At 42.3% G+C, this 23397-nt stretch overlaps 1 protein-coding gene across 1 annotated transcript in view; it reads right to left on the reverse strand.

The window, feature by feature from the left end:
• Positions 1-3390: 3390 nt before the first annotated feature.
• The window catches only part of tll1 (tolloid-like 1), a 33992-nt gene continuing 13985 nt past the window's right edge, over positions 3391-23397 (reverse strand). The window contains exons 6-21 of the mRNA XM_079554157.1: positions 22146-22324; positions 20173-20278; positions 19839-19963; positions 18458-18573; positions 18256-18362; positions 17636-17748; positions 17416-17561; positions 15816-16011; positions 15620-15745; positions 14270-14430; positions 13978-14158; positions 10832-10957; positions 8363-8490; positions 6624-6837; positions 5406-5656; positions 3391-4960 (exon numbers count right to left, since the gene is read on the reverse strand). Of these exons, the coding sequence (XP_079410283.1) occupies positions 4826-4960; positions 5406-5656; positions 6624-6837; positions 8363-8490; positions 10832-10957; positions 13978-14158; positions 14270-14430; positions 15620-15745; positions 15816-16011; positions 17416-17561; positions 17636-17748; positions 18256-18362; positions 18458-18573; positions 19839-19963; positions 20173-20278; positions 22146-22324 (2410 nt within the window). The 3' untranslated portion in view covers positions 3391-4825. The remainder of the gene's footprint in view (positions 4961-5405; positions 5657-6623; positions 6838-8362; positions 8491-10831; positions 10958-13977; positions 14159-14269; positions 14431-15619; positions 15746-15815; positions 16012-17415; positions 17562-17635; positions 17749-18255; positions 18363-18457; positions 18574-19838; positions 19964-20172; positions 20279-22145; positions 22325-23397) is intronic.

The following is a 23397-nucleotide window of genomic DNA, read 5'->3' on the forward strand; positions in this document are numbered from 1 at the left end:
CACCCTTGCGTGAAATCCTCTTTGTCCTGTCCCCGCGGTTTGTTTCACACTGAGCGGGCGCCCTCTCGCGGCCCACGTGTGCCATTGAATGTTTTGTGCGCGCGCTCCTCAATGTGTGACTATACCGGAGCTAATTCCGCACAGATCCCATCACGGTAAGTGGATGTCCTCGCAGATCCAATCACTACTGTTTCAAATGGGTCAAAACATGTTCACCGGAGCTCTCGGGATCAATCAGCGTCAGGGGCAGGTGCCAATGTCCGGGACGGGGCCCTATGCAGTCATTGTTCAGTAGATTTCACACTGAGGTTTCAGATTTTTAAGGTCAACTGTCTGGTTTCTTCTCTTTACTGGTTGTTGATCGTAATTCAAAACATACCTTCATTCCCCAGTCCCTATGAAATCGTATTATCTTACATTGTATTACACTATTTTATTGTTCAGACTATATTATGATATATTATGATATATGATGATGTTATTATTCACACTGAAACTCAGGTGTGAGGTAGGTCGTTAGGACTTAGAACTACAAAGATGTTTACACACAGGTGAGGCTAGCCGTTAACCTCTTAACCCCTGCATTTCTCCAGTTCAGCTTTACCCAAATTTAAAAGCTTGAAAATTACAGCCTATAGGTCTGTGTAGCGCCTCATTTGAAAGCTAAGACCTACAAAACAGATAGTGACTTTTATGCCGCATTTTATCACAATTTTGACTTGTTTTCGTTTATTTTTTTTGTCTTGTTCTTGTCATTTTTTTGTTGCATTATTCATCGCTTTTTTTTTCTTCCTGATGTCGTGTTTTTGTCACTTTCTTATGTTATTGTTTCTTCTTTTTTTTTGGGTCACTTCTTTATTGTATTTTCATCCTCGTTTTCGTCACTATTTTGACGCTTTGTTTAAGAATCTTTTAGATTCGGGTAATCCCAAACTGGACGAAAAGGGGTCGGTTCAGGTGGGGGTTAAGAGGTTAACAGTGGGGAGGGACTGAGCCAAGCTAAACTCCCAGTGGTCTATATCTGACAAAGCCTTTTGGATGAGCGGCGAAACGTTGGACACCTCAACTGCAGAATACTGAAGTTGACTCAAGAACCTTCATTGAAGATTGTTATTATTTCTTTCTTCATTATTATTGTAATTCAGTTTTTTTATTTTTTTTTATTTTATTATTTTTTATTATTAATATTATCATGGCAGCGAGGATAATGAGGTTTTTGTTTCATTTGTTTTCTTTTATTTTTCTTTGTCCTTCAGCATTTTATAAAGGCAGATATTTGTGGAAATCTGTGTGCGCGGTGAATTCAAATTGAAAGTGTTTTTGTGAAGTTGAAGGCCAGTTGTTGTTCGCATTGACAGTATTGCTCCCTGACAGTTGTGAAAGTGCTCATAAACATGCAGTCCCTCTTTGAAAAAGGGCTGATATGGCAAAGTTGTGGACTCAAAAGAATATCATCAGGTTCACTATCAACAAGGTCCCTCCACAAATGACATCAAGTTGTCTTATTTCAAACTCTAGGCCCTTCAGAATGATATAAATAACTGTGGGAATCCATGACACAAAAGAGAGGTTTGTATGTTGTTGACTGAAATAAATCGAGTCAGGAAATCCAAACTTTTATGTAAAAACATCAGAGTAGACGTACGTGTTGGTTTTCCTGGATTTTAATGGCCACTGTTGCAGGTGACAGGTTCTTGAGCTACATACACACTGAGGGGGAAACTAGCGGGTACAGGGTGTTGGCACAAAAATTCACCTTCCTGTTTTTTTTTTTTTTTCTTACACATACACACATCTCAGGGATCACTCGGAATTACACAAATATTGTAGTTGTATACATCACATTTACCACAGTCTTGTCCACAGTAACCAGCGCGTTTGAATGGTTGAGACCATCTTCGAGAGTGGTTCTAAACAGAAACACATGCGTCGTAAAAACGAATCGGTATTTAAACAAAACAATGTGCTGACAAAAAACTCCAAAGTCTGTAAAGACACCTGTGCCGTCGGAGCCACCTACTACAGCATCCAGTCAGTTCTAAGGCAACATTGTAGTTCCAGTGCTTCGGGGAGCTGTCATTCAGTGTATTTTAGCACCATAAGAATCCCTCCTTCATTACTTGAGTTTATACAATACATATAAAAAAATATTCCCTTTCAAAATCCACAGAGACGTATAAACATGGTCAAGTGCATATGACAAGTTAGACCACACTCTTCACTTCCTTATTGAAAACGGGCACTAGGTGTGACATAGGAAGAGGTAAACATGCCATAGCAACCATACTGTACATATGGGCCATGAGCGAGTCCCAGTTTATTCTTTAGAAAATGGGTCTATCCCTCTTCCTCACTTATGTAGAACATAAAAAAAAAAAATCACACATTTTCATCTTATTCATCTTTTTTTTTATCTTACCATAAACTTCATTCCATTAATCTAAGTAAAAATGAGGAAATCATGAACTTGTCATATGCGCTTTAAAAGAAACAGAACAAAAAGGATTTACTATGTAAAACAAGGCTTCACTACAGAGAGATGCACTGATCCAACTTTCCGATACTGGCAGCTGAATGAAGTATTGATAAGGCATTACCAGGCTTTAAAACATGGATGCTCATGAAATGGTTCAAATGCACAATATTTAAATTATTTCTTCAAATTATAAATAGAGGAAGAGCAAGATAATGAAGCACTATTGTAACAGATCACTAATAGATATTAGCATGTGTACTGTGTGTGGCATAAGTATGTTTCGACAATATTCAATATCACATGGTCACAGCAGCTTTGGTCTTCACTTCTCACTGTCTATTTCAGTGGTTCTCAGACTTTTGTTGTTGTTGCGACCCCCAGTATAACAATCGTTGTTGGCCTTGGAACAACCTAAGTGAGGTGCATTAGAGTTTTAAAGGGGGTTAAAATGGAGATTCCCACATTGTGAGGCAACTAAAAGCGAGGGTGCAAACATTATGAAATCAATTTGTAATTTGTTTGAGGTTATGAAGATGTGCAGCTCACCCCCCTTTATACAATTTTAAAGTCAGGTTGCAATGCACCCTTTTGTACCCCTGTAAATCCAGGCCTGCTGCTGGGGCACATGTTGTTCTCAAAGTACATAGATACACAATATGATAAAATACCTCCCATTTGAAGGGATCTCGTGGCCACCTGTATTTTACAGATGAATAAGAGTAACATGGGTTTAAGTACAACAGAGGTATTTGACATTTAAAATGCCCTTATGTTTCTGCGTTCACATTGAAGATCATTGTGCTGTATCAATGCACATTACGGTATTGCTTTTAAAACCACACTGTGGAACATTCCAGGTTATTGCTATGTCACAAGAGAAAGATATTTTTGCTCATGTTTTGAAATGATACTTAAAACAAAGCAGCAACATCTCCATCGAGATGAGCTGGTGATGTCTGTCCTGCTCGCAGTAAAGTAACGAGTCTGGTCTGAGGAGAGACGAAATGCTCACAGAAATGTGTGGTCATTTTCACCCACACACCTGAACACCTGTAATGAAATCCATTGAAATTAATAGAATCAAATCATATTTAATGGATGAAATGTTCCACAATGTGGCTTTTAAGTTTAAAAGAAAATGCTCTGTTATTATTTTAGTCGGACAGGAGTATATGTTTACCTACTTTACATGTTTCTGCTACAGTTAATACAAAGAGATGCTTTGAACTTTTACCTAAAATACGCATCCTCGCCAACCCCAGCAGTGGCGTTAGCAGATATCTGACTCTGGATCAGTACATCCCTTATTACAGATCAAACGTTTTGTACATTGTCCAAAAATGGTAAGGAAGAACTCCCTTTTGCATTTTTCTCTGTACACATCTGTACAAACAAACGGTAAACACATTTACAGTGGGTTTTACAATATGGTGTGAAGTAGAAATGAGCCGGGCAGTCGGGCAGTTCTCCCAGGTCTCGAAGGCATTCGTTTTCAGTTCTCAGTCATGTCTTTGAATGACAGTAAACCGCACCAGTAGGAAAGCCAGGCAAAGAGGAGTCTTCCTACAAGCATGAGTTGAAGTCTTTTAAGCGTCGATAGCTCATAATTCCAGCTATGAGTCTTATTGTCCACTTAACTGCTGTACACCTGTTTCAGTCATGGTAAACCATAGGCCGCCTGACCTAGAGTGATGCTGGTACTATGTCCACTGCATTTCAAATAGCTCTGATTCGTACAGGAGTTTTCCATCATAGACAAAGACGACCCAGTACGCCATCTGTACCGGGTCATTTTGTGAAATCTTATGCTAGAATAAGATGGGTGGAACCAGTCACAAGGTATACATACAGTAAATGCAGCCTGCTGTTCAAAAAATATTGTTAGTTGCTGATGAAGCCACTTGAGGTGGGAGGGCGAAACGTCCTTAACAGTAAAACAACCCAGTACAGATGACAGTTTGAGAACATTTGTCTACTCTTTGTTTAAATTTAATGGAACATACCGTGATGAAATGGTTCAGTAAACTACCAAATTAATATCGGCATCGTAAGGGCTATCAAATATCGCTGTTCCTTTCTTATATTGTGTAGCTCTTTGCCAAACTAACATGGAGTGAAGTCAGGCGGTTAGCTGCTATATTGTAACCCCTCCTCAGAGACGTGCAGTAAAAAGACACCTCCAGTGGGAATGGCACACTCCATGAGGCAGTCGAGCCGCAGAGGTCCGGCTGCTCAGACCGTCCCTCGCTCCCTCCGTATGAAAGAGCCGTGAGCCGCGTGGAGCCCGCGCTCTGAAAACACGGGGCAGGCTGCGCGGGGGCAAAGGCCGGGGGGGAATCGGGCTCCGCTTCAATTCCTGGTCAGGAGGCTGTCCTGGAACTTGGTGCTCGAGTAGCGCATGTGAAAGCCCTTCTTGCTGATGGTGTCGTCGCTATGGAAACGGATCAGCATGGTGTCCCCGGGAGAGTATATTCCCTCTCTGGGCTGGAAACGGGAAAAAATATAGCACAACTTATAGAATGTCACTCTTACCAAGGCTCTCACGGCTATGACTAGAATACTACACCGGATTATTATGTTGTCTTATGAAACGAAAGCTTGAGTTAGAGTGGTTTATCTCTTTTTGAATGATTTTCTGTTGTATCTGTATTTATTTTATCTTCAGAATGCTTATCAATAAGTAAACAATTGCATTCTAAGTGGACTGCTATCTGTGTGTGGATAATGGAGCTTATATTTCATTCACAAAAGCTGAATTTTCGAAGCAGACTTTAGCACAGTAACGTGGGGATAAAGTGACGTGTATGAATACTTCCAGAAACCACTGCATATACTTCTTTTGTACTTCCACAAGCATGATTTCATTGGACATATGAGCTGCTGTTGCCTCGTTGTTACTCAATGACAGCGACAGAAGCCTCAGACTCACCCCTGATCCGCAGAAGCGCCCCAACCTGTGGGCGTTGTTGTCCAGACCGTTGTACAGCTCGATGAAGTCATATCCACAGTCCGCCTCCTCCTCTACCTCGAAAGTGATGAAGCTGAGCTCGATGCCGTAGCCCTGCTCGGTCGTCAGCAGCCACTCGCAGTCGGTGTGGCCCGGGTAGTTGTTGTCCCCAAACTGAGAGTGGGAATAAAGGTTTTTCTGGCGCACGTCAGCTCTGAGGCGACCTCCACACTCTGGAATGACAAGAGTGCAGTGTGATGGTGCGAACACTAGAGGGCAGTGTGTCACTTAATAGATTGAGTTCATGTTAGAGAGAGGCCCAGTGGAGAAACGGGTTTGGAATGAAATTTGACACAAAATACACAAATGTTTTGTCTTGTCCTCAGTGTTTGTTGGAGATTATATCCACAATCACAACATCTATGGCTTAAACGTCTTTCCACTGACCACAATTGTCCCGGTGTAACTGATCAGGCCACTTTTCCTTTTTTTAGCAATTGTGCTGATATAGAAGACCTTGATACCATTTTTTGTTTCATGTAGATAGGCAATATTGTTATGTTGTCTAATTCTTGAGGTTGTAAAACATGTAGATGTTTCAACATGCTTTATGGTATGGTTCACTTTAGAAGCAGCAGCGTTTGCGTATTTACGCAGTGAAAGGAGGCCACTGACAACAGCTTGCCCGGCGCTCTAGCCATGTTCGTGATGTTGACCAACTGGCTGCAGTGGCCGATGTGTCCTTTTTAGCCTGTTTTGTTGCTGTTTCTAGGAGACTGTAGCATGTTAATGTCTTTTATTTTAGGCTGTTGCTGTCATTTGTCAGCATGAACGCAAAAACTATTGACTGATATCAAGCTATATCTGCGGTCCCGGTTTGAGTCGCTGCTGATCGCCATATCAAGCCCCCACAAAAATGATTGACAAGAGCTGCTATTGAGTAAAAATACATAGTCACTCAAAGCAAGCACTCTAACATCCCTACTTAACATCCCAGGGGAGTATAAATGAAACGTTTACTTTTAGAGGTAACGCTACGCAACACGGGTGATGAGGTCCATGTTCTAACGATACCACACAAAACATCTGCACAGTACCAACCATTTCTCCTCCCCCCATTCATCTATCATCACGACAGGCCACTACAGTCAGCGTCGGACCCCAGCAAAACTCCCAGATTACCCAGCAACGAACACAAACCTGTGGAATGCGTGGCCTGAAAGCCTTTCCTCTGCACCGAGGCGTCGGAGATGAAGCGCAGGTACATCTTGTTGCCCGTGGAGAGCAAAGGCTCCGGGGTTTTACTGCCACACAGGCGTCCCAGGATAGTGGCTGTATCACTGTCTCCATCAAAGGCCTCCAGGTGGTCGTACGCACATTCCTGATGCTGTTCGATCTCAAACTCGGAGAAGGTCTGCAAACAGACGGCGCGACAGTGGAGCAAGTCAGTCTAATGTGGCTCTGTTCCATGAACTATTTGAGACAGGTGACGGATGCAGATGCTAGAAAACAATTAACTCGGTGGGGGCTAACATTGTCAACGTTACAGGGTCACTGCGCTCCCGGAAACCTGGATCATGTCAGAAATGCGATAGCAAAGTCAGGGAAAAGTTAGGGGGGGAAGACAGGGCCCTTAAATATGGTTTTGCAGACCATGTGGATGTAGATCATCACAGAAGCATTGACAACCTCTTCATGTGGATCAGTGAGTCTCCTGGTAGCTATGTTTACCACCAACCACCATCTTTAGGGATGAGGATGAGGGCTGAGGCATTTTCATGGTGACTAAGATAAGACACTGTCTCATACATCTGGTTATCATGCCACACCGCCACTTTGAGTTTTGTGATGACAATTTCTAGAGTGGACACACCCTGTTGACTAACTAAGCTGTTTACAATAAAATAATGTCATAAAATCTCTTTGCAACAAGTTAAGTGTGTGTTTAGAGTTCAAATGAGGCGTCCTTGGATTGGACCTCCCACATTAATCGAGTGCATATTCTCTGTTGTCGCCTCTTTTTTGTTACATTTTTGTAGGTTTTTCTTTCTCGCATTTTTGTTGTCAGGCGGGGATTAAGAGGTCAGAGAAGAACCTGTACCATACAACATTCAGCTGGAGCAGAATGGTGTATGGAGGGAATCAAAAATGGTGTCTTGTGAAGCGCTTTGAGTGCCCAGTGTCATGTGAACAGCTCCCCTTCCATATTGCGATTATACGTGATTTCGTTTAGTTCCTTTTGATCTTGACGCCAGTTGCAACATCGGCCGCATTAACCAAACCGGCAACAATCATCCGGATCATGCGGTGCGCCTCAGAAGATGAGCTGACACGTAATTGCATCCACGTGTGTTCGAACGCATCCCCTCAGACACAAGGGCACAGATGGTGAGAGCCCAAGGCCTCGCTAACGCATGAGCACACACTTACAGTAAGCCCTCATACTGACATGCACTCTGCCTCGCTCACATTTGGGTTGGAAAAGTGGAACATGAGAAAAAGGGAAAATGGTGGAAGAAGAAAAGGGGGAGTTAGGCCTGCGGCGGGCACATGCTGCATTTACAAACAGAGGGTCGGCCTACGCTGACTGCGCTCCATGTGAGATCGAGTCTGAGTCTGTCGTCTCAATCTACTTCTAGGTCAGAGAGCCAAATTACACAGAACATGGCCTGGGCAGTGAAATATGAAATCGAAAAGGAGCACTAAAACGTATAACTGAATGCTTATGAAGTCATTTTGCTCTCAAGACATTTGCTTCATTTTTGAATCTGCACTTTCCAAATGATAATATTATTAGTATTTTGCACCTTCTTTCCTTTCACTGAGACTGGTGCAAAAATATCCACTAAGACACAAATGTGCACAAAACCGATAAACCAATCCTGTATGTGAACAGAGCGATATACACAAAGTCGATCAGCAGTTCTTGCACGACTTACGATCTTGACTCTGTGTCCCGGCGTGGCGCTGATGTCCCACGTGCACTCCTTTCTGCTGGGGTACTTGTCGGGCCAGTTGGGGCTGCTCAGGGTCCCGCTGGAGCTGTGGATCTTGTGCTCACACTCCGCTGGACACACACACACACACGCACACACACACACACACACACATAGAGGAAGTTAAAATCCCGGCTGCACAGGAAAAGCTCCAAAAGGAGAGGAAATAGAATGGGAACAGGAAGGAGAGAAATGAGAGAGTGTAGAGATGGAGGAAGGATTTCAAAGAGACACATCTGGATGAGTTTGGGAGGAATTTCACATGGACGCACGCACAGTGTATTAAAGGATGGGCATGATAGATGTGGGCAAGGATCACACTGGGGCTTTACAGTCATCTGAATGGCACACAGGCCTTTGCATGTTTTACTTTTTCACTAAATAGGCCTACTAGAAAAACAAATAATATACCAAAACCAAAAGTCAAAATAATGGAGAACCATTAGTGAAAGGAGGGAAAAAAAGGCGTGCACAAGATGAAAGTGTTACAAAATGATACGGTTTATTAAGAAACAAGTTGTTACAGAAGGAAATGGATAAATAAAAAGAGATAGAGCAGCTGTATTGCACACGATATTCACTATATACATGTATTTACCAAGAGTAACAAATAGTTCCGAGCAAACACACTTTACAATAACACTTTGCATTCAAAACACATTAAGTAAAGTATGATGTCCGCACACATTTTACAGTCCAGTATTATGCAGAATGTGTCACTGAGCACACTTAACACGAGCCGTGGCAAGAATTTTGATGTCCGTATCACTTGAAGGTCACTGGGATGAGAACATCTTGTCCACACAGAAATATGTGCACACACAGTGCAGTACATGTGTGTTTATTTGGCCTTCGTATTATTCTTTTTGTGTTTGAATTGGTTGCCTTCACAATGTTGTAGAGTTTAAATGAGATGTTCAAATGTAGAGCCAAGGCCAGCATGAAAATGCACACGTTTAGGGTGACCAGATTTACCACATTAAAAAGTGGGACAAAAATGGGAATTTGTGGGTGGAGCCAAATTGTTTAAGTCTCATTGAGGTGATAGAGTTCTGAGTTTTTTATTGTTTAATTCTCTATGAAAACTTTATGTTTGATGCATTCATGGCCAAAAGTCACTATATTTCGGATAAAAACAACAACAACAACAATGCTGCTTTGAGCATGGAAACTGGTAAAAACCAGGAAACCTGGGACAGCGCTTGTGTAAAACTACGACAAATCATTAGTTTTGGATAAATTTGCAGGGACATGGAACAGAGGGCTCAAAACTGGGACTATCCCAGATAAATTGGGACATCTGGTCACCCTATGTATGTTGAGCCTTAGTTTTTGCTTAGGGAATGCCTCCATATATTACTGATACTTATGCAAAGTGTAGCTGACGATACCAAGTGCCAGTATGATACCATGGGGTGTGAATAAAAATAAGAAAGAGGTCTGCAATAAGAAGCTATTTTTATCTTTTGCCATGAAATTTTGCCATGAAAGTCTTCTGTTGCTTAAGTGCAATCAAATTAAAAGACTGCTTTAAAGAGGAAGTATGAATATTTTTTTCGGTGATAATTAGAGTTTTTTTATTTTGCAGAGACACTACAGCCATAAATTATTATAGCCGGTCTAGGTGTTAGCATTAGCATAAGCTAACAAACTGCTAAGATGCAATTTGGATCTGTGGATGCTTTATATAAAAAATACTTGTGTTGTTCTGACAATATTTTTTCCACTCCGATCCGATACTTGGGCTCAGAATAGTCGCCAAGCAAGCCCCAGAGTAAAAGACTGCACTATGACTTATGCTGCTTGATTTTGCCGATATGCTTCCACTCTAAAGATGAAATGAAGACCAAATAAAGTAACACAAATGTAGGCTGGGATTATTAGATGTTTTAGTATCTACATTGCCCCCACAGCCAGTATTTAAGCTGCTGTGAGTGCTAGTCTTGGCACAGTATACATCTGCTGCATCTCTACTGTGTCCCTTTTTACAAAAACACAATATGGTATGGTGTAGGTTTCAAGTACGATACCTGAGCAATCTGTGGTAACAACATGAAATCCAGTACTAGTATTGGTATCAGAGAAACCCTAGCATCTGATCAGGTCACACAAGCATCGATATGGGATTAACCCTAAACAAAGCATCTGCATTTTAACTGGCTAATTCAACCATAGAGTTCTGGCCGGTCCCCCACTTAGGCTCTTTAGAACCTTCGATGTTGTCAAGTGAACGCAACCAATCCACTTAGATAAAGGGAGCTGGTCTGTTCACAGTCCCGTGTGAGTGCGTATGGCTGCTGTGGGAGTGCGGACCGCTTTCGAACATGTGCTCGTGCAAATGCGTGAGCACTTGCAGGTACTTGTGGTGCCAGTGCGGGTGCGAGTGCGAGTGGACGTGGACGTGGAACCCACCTTCTTTACAGTCGTGCTTGTTGTCGTGCAGCACAAAGCCATGTCGGCACTGGCACATGTACGAGCCCACGGTGTTCACGCACTCGTGCTGACAGCCGCCGTTGTCTTTACTGCACTCGTCCTTGTCTAGAATAAACCCACAAACATACACTTTTTAAATACTCGGCCCAATGGGGATGAAGGTGTGGTCATACAAAAAGAAAAATGCTACTTGTTAATTTCTACGCAAAGAACAGAGGGGGGGAAAAGATGCTTCAAGATAAGATAAAAAATAGATAGGGCTACAATTTCCCATTCTTTTATTGTGATTATCTGCATAGCCCTGAAAGAGTCGTGAGCCATACATGTTTTAAAATGAACCAAAGATGGTTAGATTTCAAATGTTTAAACTCTTTCTCTTGAGATTGTGTGACTTGTTGTTTTCGCTGTGTGTTGTGAAGCCTGATGACATGTTTTGCTAACTCCTTACTCATTTCCCTGCCTCTGGTTGTAATTAGTGGCCCTAAGTGTGGCCGGTGATGACAAAGCCCTTTAGTGAAGCTGAACAATGTGAGGGCAGCTGTACCTGTGGCTGTTGTGGAGGGAGCTTTTCCACATTGTTTTCACGTCACTTTGTGGCTGAGGTGGTCACAAAGGAGGAGGTGTGCATATCATGACGGGTACTATTGCAATTGAAATTCATGAATTATGGTTTGAAATGAAGATTCAGGGCACCGTGCACATTTTAAACATGACCAGGAAGCATCCACATTTGAGAGATGAGGAGATAAGTTTATCACCAATTCAGACATTGAAATAGTAATACTCTCTTGGTGTAAATTTAAAGAAATCAAAATATAATTACACAATATATACAAAATGGGATGGTGGAGTTGAGTGACTTTGAGAGAAATCCGAAACGCTCAACTTATATTGCATTTCAGAACATGTGCAGGCCCACACTTCAGATATGAGACTCATTTTGTTGTACGGCTTAAATAAAAGCAGTCTTTGTGATTCGTATGTGAGTGTGAGTAATTGTACACCCTCATGCTGAATTTGTGAATGAAAGAGGACCTGTTTTTAATGAAAGTGCCAATCCTTCTCTGTCATGCTATTGCTCAGCATGTGTCTGTCTGTCTGATGTGGTATTACGGTGCTATTGTGGGCTCAGTCTCTCCCTATCACAGCTAAGAAGCTTTGCGCCTGATGCTACACGCTGGTCATTGTAGCTCTCCTCCCGGGCATCGCACAGCGTGTCCACATGCACAGATACACTCACATGGATTAGGAGTGTGTGGGAGGTTGGAGGGACCTCCCTAAAGCTGCCCGCTGCGAGCCAGTCAAACTGTACCAAGAAGTGAATTACGCTGGCCATCCCTCAAGCTGCAAAAACTACAAGTCCAGCTTTACTATATCTGTTAGAAGTTGAGTTCACGTCTTAACCCTCACCTTTGTCATTACCCAAATCTGAAAGCTTCTTGAATGAAAGCGTCAAAATAGTGATAAAACATTAGACGAAAACGAGGATGAAAGCGCAACAAAACATTTTTTTGAACGTGACAAAAACACAGCAAAAAGAGATGGAAAAAATGATGAAAATGCAACAAAAGAAAGCAAAGCGATGGAAAAGAGGCAAAAATACGAGGAAAATTAAAGTCAAAACAGTGACGACAACATGGCAACAAAGCATAGGAAAAAGATCAGTTCAGATCAGTTTTGTTACACTGGCCGATAGCTCTCCAGTCAAGAAACGTTTAGATTTGGGTAATGGCGGACAAACTGGAGAAAATGTACTCGGTTAAGGTGGGGGTTAAAAGGTTAAAACAATCTAGATTTTGTGAGTCAAATCTAGATTTGCACCATAAACAGACAGCAATATTCCAAAATACATGGGAAGTTCGTGCTGTTTTGTTTTGTTTTTATATATTGTTGCCATGTCCCGGTGTCAAAGCAAAGATGGTTACAGGCTCACAAAATGAATATTATCTTCAAAAGCAATGCTCTGTCAATTAATCAAAACTGGACAAAATTGTCACAGGCAGGAAGTAGAAGACAAACTGTACACACATTTTAGGGTTCCTATTTATTCGTATGAGAAACTATTCAGGAGATGAGTTTTGCGTAACCATAGCAGCAGTGTTGCCATACTCTGACATTGGGACACGGCACGTTTCTCTGCACAGGAAAAGATCAACAGTGATCCATATAATCTGGATCAAACCATTCCATTGTCTCTCATAGCCAGTGAGAGCCAATCCGAAATGCCGGGGCGACCTCACCGTTACCTCCGACCTTTGCGGCGGTTGCCAGCTTTCCGTTACGGTGATGAGCGGGAGAGCGGCTACCTTTAATGTGGTGGCACGACTCAAAGATAAACATTCGATGGTGACACTGAACCGGCCTGTCTGAGGGAGAGAGGAGGAGACCGTGTGTGGAGTGTAGACTGTAGAACACGAGGGGCAGGAGCAACATGTGCACAGCGACATACAAGGACAACGACACAACGCAATCACACAAAATAGTCTGTTTCAATAGCGTCTCGTCAGGTACTTTCAGCGGGAGGAAAAAGTGAGTACACCATTTGGAATTCCTTACATTTCTGACTAAATTGCTCATAAAATGTGGTCTGATCTTTATTAAAATGACAAGAATGAGTAAACAGTGTCTGCTTAAACAAGTTTATCAAGATATTTTGCAGAAAAACCTGAGACATTCACAACAGCGTGGAATAAGTAAGTGAACCCTTGTAGCTGTTTTTTGGCAACAATATCTTCATCCAGACGTTTCCTGTAGTCGCGGTTTAGCCGTGCACAACGATCAGGATGAATCTTGGACCATTCCTCTTTACAAAACTGCTGCAGTCCAGTGAGATTCAGGTGATGTACTTACTTATTCCTCACTGTCCTGAATGTTTACATGTTATGGCCAATAAAAATATGATAAAATGTTTGGGTGGTATTAGAGTAAGCAGACACTGTTTACTCATTCTTGTGATTTTTATAAAGATCAGACCACAGTTTATGATGAATTTAGGCAGAAATGTAAGAAATTCCAAATGGTTTATTTTTATATATACTTTTTCCTCCCACTAGTAATTTCATGCTATTTTGGGGGCCAGCTTCACACATTCACACAGTGACACAGTGAACCGAAGCAGGACTTACCGGAGAAGAAGTGAGCCTTGAATCCCTTCTTGGAGACGGTGTTGTCCGATTTGAACTCAATCCTCATGTTGTTATACTGCGAGGTGATGACCTCAGGGACCTCCGTGCCACAGTATTTCCCGTGCAGCTTAGAGTCAGACGACAGGCCGCTTCGCACCTCCACGTAGTCGTATTTACAGACCTACGGCCACAAACAGGAAAGCTGAACAAAACAACCGCCGGCTGTGTGGAGGGGGCTATGTTTAGCGTGAGCCCGTTGTTGTAATTAACCTGGATACACACACACGCTCACCTCGTTCCCCTCCAGCTCAAAGGTCTCAAACTGCATGGAGATGCGGTACTGCGTGGGAGCCACCACCTGCCACACGCAGTTCTTGTTGGGCGGATACTCTTTTGGCCATCCGGGAGTGCTGATGGTTCCGTTCAGTTTGGAGAGGAGGCCGCCACAAGCCGCTGGACATAATTACACAGCGAGTCAAACCGGGACACAGACATGAATCCTGTTCTCAATTCTTTTGTATATTTGGAAGTAAATATCAAGAGTTTTATTAACCATATCTTAGGGGGAAGGAACTACTATTTCACAGACTGCTCCACCACTGCTTGAACAAATGCTGAATGATGAATGTTTCTACCAAATAAAGGTACAGAGACATGGAGAGGAGCAAAGTGGTTCAACAGCCCATAAACACATCAATAGCGGAGAATTCTAACCATGGCCCTAATGTTAGCTTCATGCTATAGGCTAACGGATAGTTTGGAGCTTGCCAAATTTTTTTTGCATTTCAACTGGACAATCTGCTTGATTTTCTGAAGCAAGAATGAGATAAAACATTCAAAAGGACCTGATTTTGACTTGACTTGAATATGTGTGCTAACTAGGCTATTTCTATCTCCCTTTTTTGTTTTGTTTTATCACCCATGTAAAGCTTCTTTGTGTGTCCAAAAAAGCCCATACAAGTTTGATGTATTATTATTATTATTATTATTATTATTATTATTATTATTATTATTATTATTATTATTATTATTATTATTATTATTATTATTATTATTAATTAATTAATTAATATTAATGACAGCTCCACCAGTGCTAAGTCTGACATGACGTTATCAGTCATTATTGCCATATTGGCCGTTATTACATTATCGAATTATTACATTACATTATCGAACGACCACAGGTAGAGAATAAAATTAAATTGCTATTTATCATACTGGGTCATGCTGTACAGTGGTACTATCTCTGTCCTAGCCTTGACTGTGCTCAAGCACCTGCCCTCAGCCACTGAATGTTTTGCTTGCGTATCAGTATGACGCTCTGAGAGGGTATTCATCCCTCATCTGAAGCATAGACAGGCTTGAATGGTAAGACTATCCCAATGTCTCGAGTTCATGTCTCTGGGTCCCGCACCAATGGTAAATAAACTTCTCCTGTATAAGACATCCAGACTCCTGCTTATTTTTTTTCTATCCTCTCGGACACCATTGTTTATTCTCTGACAACCACTACCCACAATCCATCACTCATACACAAATCCCACTCACACAGACGAGTGCAATGATGTGTGTTGCTCAAGGACACAACAACTGAACACAACCGAAACTGATGCGCTATCAAGACACAGAGCATGCACATTACCTTCGCAGCTCTTCTTGTCAGGCGCGAGCTCGAAGCCCGGGTCACAGGCGCATTTAAAACTCCCCAGAGTGTTGACGCATCTCTGCTCACAGCCGCCGTTGTCTGGTTTGGCACACTCGTCCTCCTCTGGAAGGCAAATCACAGTCAGCGCCCTTTGAATTCAGTGGGATAAAGACTTTCATATGGTAGCACAGACCTTTGAAAAAATTGGCAGCGAAACCGGCTTTGTTGACGGTCCCGTCAGAGACAAACTTCATCCACAGGGTGTGTGAGGTGGAGCGCACATCTTCAGGTTTGTCGTAGCCACAGAATCGGCCAATCAGAGGGCTGGTTTCTATGGGACCATCTCGGACTTCTAAGTAGTCGTACGCACAGCTGTCATGCCTTTCAATCTGTAAAAGGGCAGGAAAGAGTTCTTCACTCAAAGGTATCAGTGGCTGTTGATTAAGCCCTACTCTTGGAGGTGAAAGTAGCTCAGGTGATAGAGCAGCAATCTCATAACTTAGAAGGTTGGTTGTTGAATCCTGTTCTGGTCAGTTCATACTGGTCACTTATTAAGTTTGTAAAGTGCAACACAAATGTAAGCCATTGTTATAACTATCTTTGCACTAATCATGTCATTGTTTACTAGGACCTGTAAACAAGCAGCAACTTCCTCTCTCTTGGTACAGCAGAGTTTTTTGCCTTTTTCTGTGAACTGCATTTGTATTTTCAGTGTTCCACATTGTTTTACTGGATAATTTTGTAAATCTTTGCTTTGTTTTTGTGAGGTTCAGTGAATTGTTTTACTCCAGAGAGTCCGTACTAGCCATGACAGACCCAGCTTTATAAAAGTAAACAAACTGCTAGCTTACAAGCTAAAGACATTTGAGACCTACAAATTTCTTCCTCTGAAACACTGAAGAGGCACCGAAAGCCCCCCCACACCTGCAGCACAGTGGAGGCGTCACAAGAGGCAGAGCAGGAAACAAGGAAGACCGTTGTGCAGTGGGACCTGTGCAGGAGGAAGAGGAAGGAGGAGGTGGAGGAGCTGACCAGTGCAGGACACCATGCTCTGAAACTGGGACAAACCCAGGAGGTGGTTCACCGTTTCAGAGGATCACTGAAGGCAGTACTCCAGTTTCCTCTACCTCCAAAAACATGCTGGTCAGGTTGGCCCACAGCGGCGGCGCACTCAGGTGCAGCAGCTCAGGACTAACCCAACACCTGAACGCAAATAAACCACTTACTTACAAACAGTCGGAGCAGATACTTGTGTGTCAAGCCCAAGAAATGCACTTTTTTTGATTTTGTACATGAAACACGCTTTTATTTTACATTTATATTATTGCTTGCAAAACAGATTAAATAAATGATGTGTGTAAATTATTACATTTCCCCCCACTTTCAGTGATTTTAACATTCTGTTTTGAGTTAAGTATTAGTTTACCTGGGGGAAAAAAACAACATAGTAAAGCCAATATTTGATTTATGTACAAAAAGAATGTTGGGGTATCAAAGACATCCTTTAAATCTCTCTGGCCTGTTAGTCCCTGCTATGTACCGTGACTTATTTCACTTTAAAGCAGACCAGTGTTGGCCTCAGTAACCTTTGACCCTTCAGGTGTTGGGTTCAACTGGCTACACTCAAACTGACATGTTCATAGCCCGACGACAACGAGGCCAATTTCCAGACGACTGCTCTGTATCCCCACAGCAGCTACACCCCCTTTGTCATCATCCCAGTAGCTACACGAGCGTGAAATCTGACCCAGACACGGCGTGGTGTGGCGCGTAAGCACATGGGAGTGAATTACCTCAAAAGCCTGGAAGCTGAGGCCGACGTTGTATCCCTCCGACAGGCTTATCCTCCACACGCACTCTTTGGACGGCCGGTAGTCATCGGGGTAGTTGGGAGACTGAATCTGCCCAGAGTCTTTGGTGATGTCCCCGCCGCAGATCGCTGATTGATGAACAAAAGTTAAAACATATTGTCATCTTCAGAACACATATCTTAAAGGCAGAACAAAGACGTACCTTCATAAACGGCGGCGAACCCTTTGCCCACCCAGTTGCTGCTGCTGCGAAACTCGATCCACATGCGACTGTCCGTGGAAACCAAAACGTCAGGTACTTTATCGCCACAGAATCTACCTACGGACGACACAATCACACACCTCAGCCTTAACACTACATGCACTGTATGTACGGTATAGACTGTGGGAAAACAAATAGTTCAGCCCTGATCGCAGAGCATAATAAACGCCTGGCATTTTGCTTAAAGGACAGGAGTAAAGCAGTTTGAATGGGACTAAACAGATCAAATGTGAAAGCTATGCGCAAGACTTGACACTGAAATGGTCCGCGTGAGTCAGGTATCCGGGTCTGGGCTTTAAAAACACAGCGGATCGCCACCTCATGACATCAGCAGGTGGGTGAGGGTTTTATGTTCTTGAAAAGTAGACAGTAAGTTGGATTAATCACACATGCATTAAATAAAATAGAAAACACAACTAAATGTATGTTTTACAAGGGGAAATAACATTATACCATGCGTATTATAATATCTGAATATGAGCCCTCTAAAAATAATCTCTATTAGTTATGACGCTATTATCAGTATGTGGGAAGATTTTAAGCTCAGGAGAGTGTTTTACCTACCGAGTAATGGAGCTTTCCTCCAATACCCATCACGGACTTCAATGTAGTCATACCAACAGAGGCTGCTTTTATACAGGTCCATGGTGGTGAAGTTTAGCACGATCTGGGAAAGCGCATTAAAATGTCACTAAAAGAGGTTTAAGGGGCCATTAAAGCTACACAGTCGGTTACTGTGTGCACCAGTGAAGTGTGGCTCACCTTCTCTCCAGGTGTAACAGATATCCTCCACACACAGTGGGTGTAGGAGGGGTAACCGTTGGGGTAACCCGGGGACGAGAAGTTGCCTGTCGAGTCCTGGAGCGTTTCTCCACAGGCTGAACGAACACACAGACATGCAAATGTAGTTAGTGACTTTTATATCGCGGTAAAAAATAATCATATGTTGGGACTTTGCATTAAATTGTTGAGGGAAAAAATAAAAAAAAATTACTAAATACTGATAGAAAAAAATCAGTTAGATGTGTTTGGAATGATCTTGCTCTTGCACAGCCTGGCCAAAAACAAAAAAATGTTGCCACACAAAAATTTGATTACAGCACATTCACTTTGACATTGTTTCAGTTGATGATGGGAGTGTGACCACTGCACAAGGCCTTCTCCAGCACATCCCAAAGATTCTCAATGGGGTAAAGAACCGGACTGTGTTGTGCCAGTCCATGTGTGAAAATTATGTCTCAAACTCCCTAAGCCACTCTTTCAGAATGTGAGCACGATGAATCCTGACATCTTGGAATCTTGCAATATGCCCGAGCCATCAGGGAAGAAGGAATCCATTGATGGAATAACCTGGTCATTCAGGATGTTCAGGTACCCGGATAATTCTTTGGGCACGTAGTGTTGCTGAACTTAGACCTGACCCAGATCAAAACAGTTAGTTAAAAATCCTGGTGGCAACTTTATGGTGTAACTGATTTTTGAAGCATCAGTAACACGGCCTAGTTGCAATTCTAATCCATTTCTATACATCCCAGTTCTTCTCAGGGATGAGTTTCTAAGCATAATTCACAACTTTCAGCCAGCAGATTTTAATCAGATGCACATCGCAGGAAGGCCTTTATTCTCCAGCGTCTGCTATTACTATACGCAGATAAAAGACAATTCAGTGTCATTCCACAACTGACAATATTTGGGTACAGTGGGAAGTCTCTGCTTATAAGACGACGGCAATCGTGTCTGTTAAGGGAATTTAGTATCGATTAGCACAAACACAGACAGAGTTATGTGTCTGTGGCAGGCTTTGTCCTCGTGCATTATCCCTTCAGCTGTTTACTCATGGCTCGTACAGGACTGAAGAACACATGGCTCATATCTATTATCATTGTCAAACTCAGCCTCCAGGTTGTGCATGTAAACATTATGAGCTTATTACTCAGTCAGTATTAAGTCCACACAACAGTCCTGTGCACTCCACAGGTGTGTTACTTAAAGGCCCCCTAAATGCTCACAAAAAAACTAGCGATAACAATAATTTGGCAATGGAAGGTGCGCAAAAATCCAGAGACTTTCGGTCCGGCCGTCACAGTCTTGGTCAAACAGTCCCAGTCTTGTCACAGTAGTCCGATAGCAAACACGTCAGTACCTGGACATCTATACAGCTTTCTTGCCTGTGCAATGTCTCCTTTACTGAGCCTCGTCCTCTGGCCTATCGCGGGACGAACTCCATTCTCATCTCTGGAGGGGAGGATGGTGTCCAGGAACATGCCCCTTTTATGTGGAAAAAAACAATTAGGGCAAACATCTGTTACTCTGTAAACAAAGTACTTCCCCATGACATCAATGTTTACAATCTACACAATAAAGTCCCCTGGGTAAAGACCCGTAATCCATTCTATTCTTTAATGTAAACCTTTTCATTGGGTTAGGTTGTGTGGATGGGCAACAGTTTGCCTTCTACGTGACAAGGCAGAACTTACCGTGAGAACGTGTTCCTGGCGTAGTGCATGATGCTGTCAAAGTCATATGGCTCACCGAGAGAGTTGACTTCACCTGGCTCCATCTTCAGGAAGTTGTACTCCTGACCTAGAAATATGTCATCATTTAAAAACAAGTATTGGCAAATTGACACAGAAAACCCAGTAAGTGAATCAGGAAAATGAACAGTTTCAATAGGTCTTGTCTATCTCATATGTGGCTTCCATTTCCATTACTGTAGGTGTGAGCAGTTCTCCCACATATGCACAATACTAGAATACACATCAATTAATTAACAGAATATCGATGAAAGTTTTGTGAGAGCGTTTTAAGACGAGAACACTGCGGACAATTGCTACGTTTTGATTGGGGTAATGAAATTATTCAGAGGTGCCAAGGCAAAAGCTAGAAGAAAGAATCAACTTAAAGACGAACTAACTACAACCACGGTTCAGTATTGTGACATGTTAATGTATCTTGACATGCCTGTTGTGAAGTCTGTCCCCCACTTTTCTGGTATATCACAAAATCTGTTCATGTTCATGTTAGCATCAGTTCACTACACTTTGGCCTGAGGTGGAGGATGGTGCAAAAAAAGCGTGTTTGACCCTTGTCTGACTATGCGCTTAGGGCTGGGTACCGAAAAAACTGAGACTGGTACTTTAACAATACTTGGTTTACTGCTTCCAATTAACCTGGCTAATGCCATGCTGCTGTGTGCGCTCGAATCATTTCGAACTGCACAACAGCCTGGGGACCATGGCCGAAATTTCGCGTGGATTTGGGAACCAATCACAGAACGAGGAGGGACGGCAAGATGTTGTTTATTTACGGATTAAAAAAAATAAAAAATTATTTACGGATCAAACATGACAGCAGCAGATGCGACGCTATTTTTCGATCGAGCTTTAGGCCGTGTTCTAAATAGTTTAGCTCGAAAGTTTACAGCGGGTACGTCATACGTCATCGGATACGATGATACGATTGGCTGTGGCTACGTGCAGACGCATGATAGACGTTCGTAGCGCCCCGTAAACCACACCTCTCCTACGAGAAAATGAATTGGTGGTCTCCAGACTAAATATCACTTGTGATTTTAGTCTGGCGTTAGCCAGGCTAGATTCCAATACTAAATACTAAAGTACAGAAATATTTGTCATCTAGAACCATAAAATACTATTTCTTCTACATTTGTATAACAACTTTCTTTAGTGCTGTCCCTGGACCCAGCAGGCATCAAAAACTTCTATCTAAAGACATTTTTTTCAGTACCTTCTTTTTCAATACCATTGAGCAGTGGTTCTAAAAGTGGGGTCCAGGGGCCCCAGGGGGGCCTTAGAGGCACAGCGGGGCCCCTGAAGCTTATCAATAAAACAAGTTAATTGAGTAAAAGGTATTTTGAAAGTAAATGTAATTTATTTACTAAAAGGTACTACTTTAAAATGGCTTACAGTCATTACTAATTATTATTTTTTGTGGAGTTCAAGTGAGAAATAATATAAATTTCCTTTGAATAGAGTAAATTATTGTAATTTGGGGCCCCGAGGTATCTTCGGGTTGTCAAGGGGGCCGTGATGGCCTGGACTTTGGGAATGGCTGCCAAAGAGGTATCATTCAAACTTTAAAGGTACCCAGCCCTAGTTGCACCCAGTCGAAATGCAGGTAAACATGGTTAAATGGGCAACTTGCTATGCAGGTCGTGCCAGTGGAAGTGCTTATTATATTCAGATTATCTATAAAAGTGGCTCCACAAAGGCTTTCAAAAATGTTTGCATAATCAAGATGAGCCCAATTTGAGTCACACAAATATAAATATAAATGCATTATATCTTTTGAACACAATTAGCTAACATCGATGTAAATGAGTTTAAGAGTATTGTAACTTTATTTTGAACACACTGTCAGTGCTACAGATTTTCTCAGTAGGACACTGACTCTGACACTTAGTGCACTGTAGTATCCGCTCGGCTGTCACCTGGTTGGATGTTGTCCCGGATGATGGTCACATGGTCGTCGCGGTCGGGCCGTGTGTGCTCGTGCCAGAAGCCAATGACGTGGCCCAGTTCATGCACCACAATGCCGAACTTGTCACAGTTCTTCCCAATGGATATCGCCTGGGGCCCGTTGCCACGGCGACCCACATAGGAACAACACCTGAGCACAATTAGGGGGGAAGTGTTAGGGAAAGATCTTGATTTCATTTTTACTTACTCGTATGTTATTAAGGCAAAACCAACTTTCACTTTCAATTTTGGGGCAATTATTTTAATTTAACATTGAATAACAGCTATTCATCCAATCTACAGAACAATGCATTTCTCTCACACTCTCAGGACAACATACTTACTCGCAATCAAATACAGTACATGCAATTTACTAATGGAGCGCACAACCAAAGCAACGTGCTGCATGAACCAGCATCCCCACACAAACATTTACAGGATTTCCTCCACTGTACTAAAGCCACCAGAGGAAAAATATCAGGAATTATTAGCAAACACAGCTTTGATAAGGCGGCTGTTTTACAACAGAGACTTCACACCGGACTGCCCAGAGAAACACACAGGGCTGAAACCACACACACACTTTCTTTTTGTGGTTACCCGAGACATCCGTGCCAGGCCAACAAATCTGATTAAAGATATCCAGTGAGCTGAGATTGCAGGGAAGGACTTGGGAGTCACTGGGGTAGTGTAGTTTGAAGTTTTCTAGGCAGTACAGCTTGCATCTCAACTAATTACTTTACTTCAAACTTTGGTGTCCCAAAATCAGTGACTGAAGTTATTTAGGCAATACAATATCCCTTGCAAACAACACAATTATGTCCCCCTGGGGTCTTATTTTGTTTAAAACCTGCTGTAGTTTAAACCTCCTCAAACATGATTGAAAATTTCAATAAAAATAATTGAAAAACAAACAAAGAAAACAAAGAAACAAATACGTGATCAGAAAAGCATTTAATTGTTTCAGTATCCCAGTTTGGAAATGGTCACATTTACTACTCTAACTCTGCCCCAACTGGAGGCAAGTCAGGTTAAGTGTCTTGCCAAAGGACACAACGGCAACCTAAACCAGATATTAAAGCTTTCTCTCAAATGTTATTGCTCCTGTACGTGTATATAGTGGGGGGTTTATGCTTTTGCAGATATTCAACAGATATACATCTTTATCACTATCTTACACAGAGTTGGTTAGAAAATGCAACATTGATCTAAAACAGCTGAAAC

This window comes from Gobius niger (genome assembly GCF_951799975.1).
Source record: "Gobius niger genome assembly, chromosome: 3".
NCBI classification, from domain to species: Eukaryota; Metazoa; Chordata; class Actinopteri; order Gobiiformes; family Gobiidae; genus Gobius; species Gobius niger.